This window comes from Dipodomys spectabilis, unplaced genomic scaffold (genome assembly GCF_019054845.1).
Source record: "Dipodomys spectabilis isolate Male_0828 unplaced genomic scaffold, ASM1905484v1 ptg000108l, whole genome shotgun sequence".
Classification (NCBI taxonomy): Eukaryota; Metazoa; Chordata; class Mammalia; order Rodentia; family Heteromyidae; genus Dipodomys; species Dipodomys spectabilis.
In genome coordinates, this window is record NW_024870785.1 from 21281513 (window position 1) to 21293585 (window position 12073).

The window sequence follows — 12073 nt, forward strand, 5'->3', positions numbered from 1 at the left end:
ATCTCTAAGGCCCTTTCCAGTTCTGACCATTTAAATGTTAGTCAGTGTCCACTCTTTTTCCTGGTACTTACTACTCTACTCACTGTCCTGCGGAGGCTGAGTGAGGCTATTTATTTACACACTAAAACACCCTCTGTCTCCCATTTCTCTACTTTAGCACAGTAAGCTGCTTCATGTTCAGCTTGTCCAGCAGGCATTTCCAAGTGCTCGAGAGGAAACCCTCCATTGTTCTCCAGCACCTTTTTTTGTTTGTTTGGCCAGTCCCGGGCCTTGAACTCAGGGCCTAGGCTCTGTCCCTGAACTTCTTTTTGCTCAAGGCTAGTACTCTACCATTTGAGCCATAGTGCCACTTCCGGTTCTTTCTGAGTATGTGGTACTGAGGAATCGAACCCAGTGCTTCATGCATGCAAGGCAAGCACTCTATCACTAAGCCACATTACCAGTCCTCTAGCATCTTTTCATAGGTGGCTGCCACTTTCCTCCCTGTATGTCTCTCCTTGAAATAACCTTGGGTTCTGAGCTAGGATCCCATAACTCTTTCATAGCCAGTATTCTCCTTCTGACCCCAGACTACCTCCTCCCTCTCCTCATGGCCTGACTCTCTATCTAGAGAAGAATGCTGATTTATGGCTCTGGAAAGGAAAAGGCAGTGTGGCCTCTAGTATCCTAGATGCAAGAGAAAGATGTGTCTGGGTTTCCCTCTACATTTAAGTAAGTGGGACCTTAACTGGGTATCAGTACATAATTTCAGATTTCCACTCACACGGTGGGTTGGGGAAGTCATTTCCTCTCAGGATTTGTGCTTCTTTATTAAGATGTTTGGGTTCATTTTAGGAGCCCCTTGGGTATAGAACTACCTGGTGTTTGCCAGGAAGTAGGAATTAATGTGAGCAAAATGCCAGGGACTTCATTGGACAAAGCCTTCAGATCTCATGCTAATTACAGGCCAACAAGAAGAGACTCCCTCCAACTAGGGTAGCTAGAGTGGAAGCTTCCCTTTCTTTGCACAATGCCCTGAAGGGCAGAGACTGGGGTGGGTATGGGCGGTAAGGATGAGGAAGTATCTAAGCCAGCTGGTTATTCCCCCACCCTCCCCCGCAGACTGGCAGGTGGCTGACTCAGCAGAGCAGAGAGTGGCTTCCAGAAGGTGGAGCTTTCCCACTGGCTAGGCCCTTCCCTGTCCTCTGGAACTTTTCTAAGCCATTCAGTCTCTCCACTAGCTCTTGAACCTAACCTCCATCCCCCACCTAGCTTTTTTTTTTTTTTTTTTTAAATCATTCAGGTGTATCTACTTCTCTAGATAAATACAATTTATGCTTCGTGTGTGTGTGTGTGTGTGTGTGTGTGTGTGTGTGTGTGTGTGTGTGTGTGTGTGTGTGTGTGTGTGTGTGTGTGTGTGTGTGTGTGTGTGTGTGTGTGTGTGTGTGTGTGTGTGTGTGTGTGTGTGTGTGTGTGTGTGTGTGTGTGTGTGTGTGTGTGTGTGTGTGTGTGTGTGTGTGTGTGTGTGTGTGTGTGTGTGTGGTGGGGCCTGAACTCTGGGCCTGGGCACTGTCCCTCAGCAATTCAGCTCAAGACTAGCACTCTACCACTTGAGCCACAGTACCACTTCCGGTTTTTTCTCCTTATGTGGTACATGAGGAATCGAACCCAGGGCCTCATGCATGCAAGACAAGCTCTGTACCACTGAGCCACCTTCCCAGCCCCTATGTTTCAAATCTTGAAAGCAGCCCTGGTGAATGCAAACAGAGTACCATCAGCTGACTGAGGGTCTTTTTTTAAGACTTTGATCTAGAGCTTTAAGGAGTCTCCACCACCATAGCTTACTCAATCCCAGGATAACGACAAGAAGGTGTAACTGAGGGCCCTCCCCCAGCAAGTGACCCATTCAGTGATAAGGAGCAGAGCTTTGGGTAACAAGATCCTCAGAGGGAAAAACATCTAGATTGTTTATCAGAGGAGACAGCAATAGAAGTCCTAACTCCACTCCTTCCTAACATACATTCTTATCAACATTCCTTCCTGCCCTGCCCAATTCAGACACAAGTTGCTGGTGACTCATTGAAGACTAAATACTATAAAAGAATAAGCTATCACTATTCTACAAATTTGAAAGAAAAAAGTAACTAACCAATCACCGCCTTTAAGTAACATAAGGCTTTCAAACAACAAGGCCTGAGCCATTACTTCTTGGCTGATGAGTGCAGAGAATCCAAATTGGGATCCGTGAGTACTCTAGATTTAAAATTACCACCACTTTCTGCCAACAAGAAACAAATTACCTACTGAGAAGCAGTCACTTGGCTTGGGGCAAGCAGGTGATCCCGGCCCCACGTGACCCTTCACCAGCAGCTGGCTTCTTGAGCCTCTTCCAGTCCTTGCTTGGAACTCTCTGAAACTACTGTCCCACAACAATGCTTTCTCCTCCTCTCCAGCACATGCTACAGAGGTCATAACCCAAGACCTGACCCAAGCCAACATCTCTCGTACTTGTGTGAAGAGAGCCTGTTCTAGAACTTGCTGTGACCTGAGCAAGTCAATTCTCTACTTATAAGCAATAAGGCAGGGAAAGGGGAAAATAATTACTGTTCTACTATAGTATTGAGCATTGTGAACACCTGGAAATACAAACAGGTAAAAACATTTTGTATAAGATTGAGGAAATGCTGCTTGCTAAAATAAATAGCCCAAGAGATACCTACATTAATAGAAACTAAAACCTCTCCCAACCAGTTATGACAGAAACTCAGACTCCTCATGGTAGCACACATCTCAAGCATTTCAGTCACACGGGGTGACACCCCCACGGCTCCCTGGCACATCTAGTTCCTCCCCATACTTTCACTTTTTAACATTTTCATCAGCCTCCCAAGCTGAGATTAAAAAGTACAGATAAGTTATCAACCCAAAATGTTCATCCATGATAGTTTTAGTGGAAGATGTCCAAAAATGTCCCCCAGTTACTCACTTTTACACATTTAGAGATGGGAAGCCTCTTAAATCACTCTTGACTGTCAAGCCCTTGTAATTCCGGGTCTGTTTTAGGAACCGTCTGCCAAGAGCCTCTTGGCTGAGGGTCAGAGCTGTCAGGCAAGTTTATTGCTTTTTCCAGGTAGGCCCTGATTCACCTGGGATGGTGTACAGGAGGCACGGACCGTCCTTAAAGAGGAAGGGTGTAGTGGTTGAAGAAGTCCCATTTCCCTCACTGACTCTAAGGGACCTTTGACTCATATTTAGAAACCAGTTTGCATCTCTTTGTACCCTGAAGCCTTGGATACGATGCTCAGAGAGGAGACAGGAGAGAAAGCAGAAGTTCCCAAACTCAAGGAGGCCACTGTTGAAAGGTTTCCGAGAGTGGTAATGAGAACTAGGGAGCAGTATGCTCCCCACACCCCAACTAGGTAACAGTAACTTCCCCAGGGCTAACTTGAGACTGAGAGGCCTTTTACATCTTTAATATGCTTCATTTGCTCCAACTTGTCCAGAGCTTCTATTAGCAGGTAGGGACAGCACTAATTTTGCCACCTAAAAGTTGCTAATTTCCTGACATCTGTTCTAACACACGTCTGCTAGCTTCCTCTGAACCAAAGCTTCCTTCCTAATCATCAGAAAACTCATTAAAATAGCACAGAAAACACAGGCCAAGGAGTCACAATGCGTGGGTTCAGGACTTGGCGCTGATATTTACTGCTATGTGCCTTTAGCCAATCACTTTATCTCTCTGGGTCTTTATCCCATAAAATACAAATTATCATTTGTAAAAATAAAAACCTATGGGCTGGGAAGGTGGCTCAGTGGTATGGGAAGGTGGCTCAGTGGTACAGTGCTATCCTTGCATGCATGAGGCCCTGGGTTCCATTCCTCAGCACCACATAAGCAGAAAAAGCTGGATGTGGCGCTATGGCTCAAGTGGCAGAGTGCTTGCCTTGAGCTGAAGAGTACAGGGACAGCACCCAAGTCCAGAGTTCAAGTCCTATGACTGACCAAAAAAAAACCTTAACAGTAGGGCTAGGAATGCAGCTCAAGTGGTAGAATGCTAGCCTTGACCAAAAAGCAGCTCAGGGACAGTGCCCAGGCCAGTGTTCAAGCCCCAGAACTGGCCAAAAACAAAAACAAAAAAAACAAAACAATCTATATGAAAGTACCATGAACATCTTGAATTTAAGTCTGTGGGAAAAGAGCTCTGCCTCTTTAAGCAAGTATTCCTTAAGACATTTAACAGGCAAATAAATCCTCCATTACCAGAGGCTCTTCAGGTCCCAGGAACCTAAAGATGTCTGAACTCAAAAGTCTCTAGTATTTAAGTGAAGACTTTTGTCCTGGCTTGTCCTAAGAAATCTCTCTTGCCTTGCAGATTACATGAAAGATTCCGCGTGCAGTTCTAGTACTTGCTCCTTGAATAGCAGTGAAAACCCTTACGCCACAATTAAGGACCCGCCCATCCTCACCTGCAAGCTTCCAGAAAGCAGCTATGTAGAAATGAAGTCACCTATGCACACGGGGTCTCCGTACACAGATGGGCCATCCTTGTCGACATCTAATAAAAATATATATGAAGTTGGTAGGTGTCTCGAATAAGTGACGCAGTGCAAATCAGGACAATAGTGCAGCATCACGTGCAAGCCAGCCCTTTACTCTCACCCTGCCTTGACATCACCTTTCCTCGGTTGCTTTCCTAAGGATCCCCCAGGTGAAACCTGTCTTGTCCAGGACTGCCCTCCCACTAATGCAGGAAATCAAAATTGTGTGCCAGCTCTGCTGGGAAAAACTACTGCAACTAATCTGAAGCAGAAATAGTGGGTGTGGGAAATAGTTACATACAATTGACAGAAATTCCGGTTTGAAAAAGAAAACAGTCAAAACTGGTATTTGCAAGTTTCTCAGTCACCTTTTTTCTACCTTCTCCCAATTTAAACTATGTTTCTGGGCATATTGAGAAGAGCCTGCCTCTAAGGCATCCTAATTCTCTTGGTGTTGACCTGGGGCTGGGATTCTGACAGCACAGTCCCTTCCCTTGGTTTTCCATCTCTTGAGCAAGCTTCACTCCAGTTTGTCATAGATTCATAAACCCTTAGCTCTTCTCCCCACCAGTTGAAAACAAAACTCTCTTCCCTCTCAACAAGGCAACCAAAGCTAATCTGTTCTCTGAACTCATTTTTCACTATATTCCTTAGAGCCCACAATCAGTGTGGTCCAAGAAGGCCTCGGTCATAACTCCAGCTATATCCAGAATCCATACGACCTACCTAAGAACAGCCATATTCCTGGTCATTATGACCTCCTCCCAGTAAGACAGAGCCCTGCCAATGGGTCCTCCCGGGACATGCAGTCGTAAGAGGGATGAGCTTCTCTCTTGCAGTGTGCTCTGCTGAACTTTCTCTGACTCACGAAAGAAGACAATCCCTTGACTTGAAATAACGGTGCAGATTGACTCCAGCTGCAGGTTAGTTATTATGTGCACCTGGAATAAAAGAAGAGCTTCCAAGTGGGACTGGGCTGATGGTTCAAAGACATACATTCAGAAGGGCAAATCCTCTCACCCATCTCCTGCCCACCCCCAAATGCCCTGGATTGTATGACTTTTTTTTTAAGCATATAAGGTACCGCTGCTTATCAACATCAGCTAAATATAGCTACTACATATATATATTTAATATTTGGAAACATGATGCTTATAAGCATGTATTAGAGGTTTTAGAAACCTTTCTAGAAGAAAAAAAGGTATGGGGGAGGAGACAGGATCATTTGAAAAGCACCCAAAATGTGTATGTGCTTTTGGTTTGTGACTATTAACACCTGTTTCACTGTAGTTGGCTAAAGCCAACGAGTATGTAGCTATGTAGTGTTGATCCTAAACTACCTGTACATTTGGGTCTCGTACATCAAATTACATTGGCCAAGATCAGAATTTAAGGCATAGTGTAATGTTGATCTCTTCTGTTTTAAAACAGGGTTTTAATAAATATGCCCCATCTGTGACAGTAAGAAAAACGAAAGGCCAGGGGGTAAAAGAGTAGGAACTTCAGGTACACCAGTTTCCTCCAGTCTACAATGATTTCTAGGCCAGCATTACCAAATTTTTCATTTACAGTTTCAGAATATTACAAGTCTATCTTGACCTTGTCACATGGACTTAGTTCATTCAACACCTGAGTCGTTCCAATGTGAAACAGAGCACTGAGATGGGAGGCGGTCCTGGCGTGATTAGGATTACCTCTGCCTAGAAACAAGAGATTTTGCCTCCCTAGTTTATTTAATAGGCCTCCTTGACTCAGAAAAGCACTTGCTTTCAGGCAATCTTCATCAGTTTTGAGCCTGATGTATACAAATATAGACACAGCAAGCTAGTTTATGTTGCTTAATGTATGTTATGCTTTTTGATGGAAATCAATGATCAAAGAAAGTATTATAACCAGTTGCTGGGATGCAATGTAAAAACTTTAAACAGCACATGAAAGTATGAAATGCTTCTACATTAAAGCCACCATCTTCTGAGCTAGCCAGATATGTATGTACTCTGTGGCTCTTAGGCTCCAGATCCCAGTGTTCAACATACATCTATGCCTATTGTTACATAAACTGAGGCCTGTATGATTCCAAACAGAGCCAACTCTTGAGTCTGAGAGGATCCCTTAGCAGAAATTTTTTAAAAAGCCGGGCGCCAGTGGCTCACACCAGTAATCCTAGGTACTCAGGAAGCTGAGAGCGGAGGATCAAGGTTCAAAGCCAGCCCTGGCAGAAAAGTCTGTGAGACTCTTATCTCCAATTAACCACTAGAAAACCAGAAGTGGTGCTGTGGCTCAAGTGGTAGAGCGCTCACCTTGAGCTGAAGAGCGCAGGGATAGCACCCAAGCCCAGAGTTCAAGCCCCACGACCAACAAAAAAAAAAAAGAAATTAAAAAAAAAAATAAAGGGCAGCCAGGCTTAGGTGGCTCACACCTATAATCCTAGCTACTTAGGAAGCTGAGATCTTAGGATCTCGGTTCAAATACAGCCTGGGCAGAAAAGTCTTAACCTCCAACTAACCTCCAGAAAACCAGAAGTGGTGCTGTGGTTCAGAGTGGTAGAGCGCTAGCCTTGAGCAAAAAAAATGCTCAGGGACAGTGCCCAGACCCTGAGTTCAAGCCTCACAATCAATCAACCAAAAATAAAGGGCAAACCAGAGAAGCTAATGGCCACTCTGGGCCATTCCTTTCTCTCATTAAGAATCCAGGCAGTGGAAAAACAAAAAACCACATACTGACACTTTTTAAGTCTATAGAAGATGAACTAAATGACTATAAAGCTGGAATACTGCTATAGGAAGTAGAGGAGTTCTGAAAGCCTTGTTACAAATTGGGTCAACCATAGAACTCCATTAGTTTGGGTAATAATCAGCAAAAGCAAGAAAATAAATTTAGCAAATCCTCACCCTACCCCTACACTTCACTCAAGGCATAAGGCAATGTTAGCTTTAGAGGAAACTATATAATGCTTACATGAATGCTGCATGTGTGCATGGAAGCGAGTGATCAACAATAGTGAATTTACTTTCCCCAAAATAAGCCTTATTAAAATATAAATACTAGAAAACTGCTTTATAGACCCAAGTAAATATTTCTCATACATATGTGGAAAGAATCTAGGTAAGAGACTTACCTCAGTATTTCAAGGCCGCAGTGAAACAGGGATCAGCAAGGAGAAAGGCCATCTTCAATCCCAGGTCTTATCTTCTTCCCTTATCCTGCATGAACATAACTGCTACTGGCAAACTATAAACACTCAGCATCACTCAAGTTTCACCTCTTGGCAACTGCCTTCAAGTAAAAAGTATCCAGAATCAAGAGGTAGAATAGCTAGAGTACTGTGTGTCTTAGATTTCACAGCTCTTTATCCCCCCCCCATGCATGAAAAAGGGGAAAAGCAGAGTGACAAGGAGCTCTCACACCCCTTCAGCTCTAGTGTTCCAAGAGTTTCAAAGTCATGTAATACAATTCAATTAGGCAACAGAAGGGAAAGGCAGAAGGTGTGGTTAATCTGTGGCTGCCTTCCCTTTGCCTAGGAGTTAGTGGTAAAAGACATTTCTATTTTACAGAACAACTGTTGGAAACTTCTGTTTAGCACTCACAAAGAGGGTGGTGGTCAGCCTAAGCTTGTGCACTGTGCTTTTTATTGGTGATATGGAAAGATTTACTCAATTATTTTTCAGAAATTAAATTTTCAACCAAATCAATATGCATACAATTCAAATAAATAAGGAAAACACAATGATTGTACAATAGCGTAAGAAGACATGGCAATACTTTTTTAAAACCACAGATTTGTAATATATTTGTTCACTTGCAGAGGGATGGTACCTGTACAAAAATAAAATGAATTTCTCAAATTTAAGAAGAATATCTATTGTTGTGCTACAAACTAAAATGTGTCTGTAATCTACACTTCAGGTTTAACCTGTATTTTTGTGTGATCAAGTGAAAATTATCCCAATAGAGGTTTGAAAATAAGGCGAAAAGGTTGATAAACAAAGGCCAAACACTGCAGTTTCTGCACTCAAGGAGATTCAAGAATGTACAGGGCACTGGTGGCTCACACCTATAATCTTTGCTACTCAGGAAACTGAGATTGAGGTTTAAAGCCAGTGTGAGCAGTAAAGTCCCGGTGACGCTGATCTCCAATTAACCACCAAAAAGGCGGGAAATGAAACTGTGGTTTAAGTAGTAGAGCACTAGCCTTGAGCACAAAAGGGATGAGATCCAGGCCAAGTTCAAGCCCCAGGACTGGCACACAAAAAAAGAAGATCCAAGAATAGGAAAGGGAAGGTGGAGGAAGCCATTTATACTGTTGCAACAGATGGGATGGACTGATGGCTATATGGGGCTTCACTATGCAGTTACTCACACTTTCATATGAGTAATGATTCTGACAGGATTGTGGAGGAATCAGTGATGTAAATATAAGCAAAGCATATTTCCTCTCCTTGTGGATCTTAAATGGAGGGCCCTGGTAATTAGTGAGTACTGACTATTTTCTTCCCTGACTTGCAGAGCTATAAAGACCAAGTAGTGGTCCAAGACAAACCCACAGAAGGTGAAAACTCTCATCTTCAGCTTCAATTGTCAGAGTCCTTTCTCATTCTGCCTTCCAAGCCACTGTTTACCGAGCAAAAATTGTCTATCCCAGAGTTTGTAAGAGCCAGCGGGGAGGATCTAAGATCTTAAAAACTACTATTATTTTAGGTGTCATTACAATGTAAACAACATGTAGTTATCTAAAGACCCTACCTATCTCTCCTCCAGAGTTGATTTCACATCAAAGCCCACAGAAACAGTATTGCTTCATTTCAGACATTTATCATACTCTTATAATATCCTTGGACCCATGTGACAAAAACCTTTGGCAGAGAGGGCAGCATAAAGGCTAGCAGACTCTCAAAGATATGACAAGGGACCACACCACTTCCCTAGAGACATCTGACAAATGCTGAGACCAGAGGTTATTGGGGAATGGGTGCTAAACACAGTACTCTTACTCTGTGGGATGGGGTCTGAGACACTATGGTTTGAAAGAAACAGGAAAGGAATCCTACTGGCTACGAATTTTTACTACCATAGTAGGGTACTAGAAAAAGAGTACTTAACAGCCAGAATACATAACATTTTATATTCACATCTGTGTCAAGCCTTCAGTTTAAACTGAATTCAAATACTGCTGGTACAATTAATTAGATTGCACGAACACTCCCAAACTGTACTGTATATGTGTGAGCACACATAAACTTGGGTTTAATCACTAATTCTATTGGATAGCTGGTTCTGTGGACTGATCTACCTTCTTGTAGATTCCTATTAAAGAGACCATTTAAAAAATGAAATACAATTTTTTTTTTAAGTTCTGTCCCAATATATTTTAAAGTACACATTAAAAGCCAGCAAAATTTTAACAGCTTTAACAGTCTTCTGTTGACAGTACTCCTCCTGGTCCAGTGCTCCCCCAGCACATCCCATACTTGGGTACATATTTTTTAAATTGGCATTTTGCAAATACTTTGAAAACTTTCATCTTATTTAATGGAAACAACATGGAAATAAAGAACATTTTAATCCACTTATTGTAACAAAACCAAAAGCATTTTACAAAGTGCATACTTATCTGTAAATTAAAAAACTGAGTTAGAAATTACAATTTGGCCTTAGACACCTGAAGAGGGCTCATTCAGATAATTACAGAAATTTAAGTTGGGATGTCCCCCCGCCATGATCTAACCCTGACTTGTCACTAGTTGGAAGAACAAGAGCTCAGAGATGACAAAAGCTGTGACTACAATCAGTATGTACTAGCTACTTTTCAATATTTTCAGTCACACAGAATTGAGCATATTGTCAGTGCATGCTTAGGATGCAACAGTCTTTCAAATATTCTTTTTCTTCAGCTCAATTTTCAGGAAAATGGACACCCGCTATTAAAACTATATCTGAGCCTAACAGTCTCTATACATAGGTAGAGCAACATTAACATGCCCAATCTACCACTTTATTATCGCCATCAGCCCACAGTTTGGGAGAACACAACCAGTTTAAATATTAGAATGACAACCGAGGTTTATCTGGCATACTGGACAGGCACGTGGGAAAGGTGGGACCTGTCCATCCTAAAAGGAGGCATGGAACCAGAACTGCCCCAACCAGGAGGAAAATGTGGTCTCTCTTACAGCACCAGTATCAGAGCACCGTCTGGTGCTCTGCTAACCCATTAATAACTCATGTGTTAGAAAGTGCGCCTTTCAGACTCTCTTCTGTTTCTTTTACATGGCAAATGGAGGACTTACACAATCCTAAACAAAATTTACATTTTGGCTTGAACTTTGTCAAATTTATGTTGTGTAAAGATACCAGATAATCATTTTTCATTTTCTACCAGGTTAAAATAATAACATTTAAAACTCTGTAAATCAAAAACCTAACAATCTAAATATGATAGTAAAGACAAAAACTAAGATGTTCTTTTTCCCAGTGGTGAAAGAAAATATGACTAGCTCTGATGCTAACCAAACTCTGAAGAAGTCTAACTTTTATGTGCATAACAAAACACTTTGGAACTTAAAAGACCTATGGAAAAAGTCACCAGCTGGTCCCTCGCTTTAAAATTTTGATGTACTCAATGCAATTTCCCTTACATAGTGGCAACCACTATTAAAGGAATACCACAGAGCACACTTAGAGAACTATGACACAAATTTAAGTAAAACTGTAAGGCTAACTGACTTTTCAGGAGAAGACAACAGGTTAGAAGAACTCAGAGCTAAAGTAACTGAAAAGCTGATGACTTATGCCTATAATCCTAGCCACTGAAGAGGCTAAGATCTGAAGATCATAGTTCAAGACAGCCTGGGCAGCAAAGTCCCTGAGACAATTCTCCAATTAACCACCAAAAAGCTGGAAGAGGAGATGTGGCTCATGTGGCAGAACACTAGCCTCCAGCACAAAAGCTCAGGGACAGTGCCCAGGCCCTGAGTTCAAGCCACAGGACCAGCGATAAGACAGACAGACAGACAGACAGAGTGGTTTTTTGTTTTTTGTTTGCCAGTCCTGGGGCTTGAACTCAGGGCCTAGGCACTGTCCCTGAGCTTCTTCTGCTCAAGGCTAGCACTCTACCACTTGAGCCACATGGCCTTCTGGCTTTTTCTGTTTATGAGGAACTGAACGCAAGGCTTTATGCATGCTAGGCAAACACTCTACCACCTTCCCAGCCCCAGGTAGATAAAATTATAAAACTGTTTCTAAGACAATTTGTCTTCTGAGGGACTACTCAAAAGAAAGACTTGTTGAAATGCAGTCATTTTCTATACCTAATGTTGTTTGGAATGCTAAAATCTAACCATGCTTAAGCAATATTTAAGTTTATCCCTGGTAAAAAGTAAAAGTTACTTTGTTCATTTGTGATTCATTACTTACTTTCTCTTTTTAAAGTAATTTTGTGGGGAAAAAAATACTAGCAATTTTGAATAAAACAGATGGAGCCTTTTCCTGGGTCTGAGAACATTTAACATACATAGACTTCTTCATTAATATTTCTAGTAATACTTTTCCCAAGAAAA

At 42.1% G+C, this 12073-nt stretch overlaps 1 protein-coding gene across 2 annotated transcripts in view; it reads left to right on the forward strand.

Annotated features, from left to right (window-relative positions):
* Megf11 (multiple EGF like domains 11) overlaps window positions 1-5332 on the forward strand; it is a 183389-nt gene extending 178057 nt beyond the window's left edge. For both annotated transcript variants that reach the window (XM_042687633.1, XM_042687634.1), the window contains 2 exons: window positions 4352-4558; window positions 5172-5332. In XM_042687633.1, coding sequence (XP_042543567.1) covers window positions 4352-4558; window positions 5172-5332 — 368 coding nt within the window. The remainder of the gene's footprint in view (window positions 1-4351; window positions 4559-5171) is intronic.
* Window positions 5333-12073: the final 6741 nt, after the last annotated feature.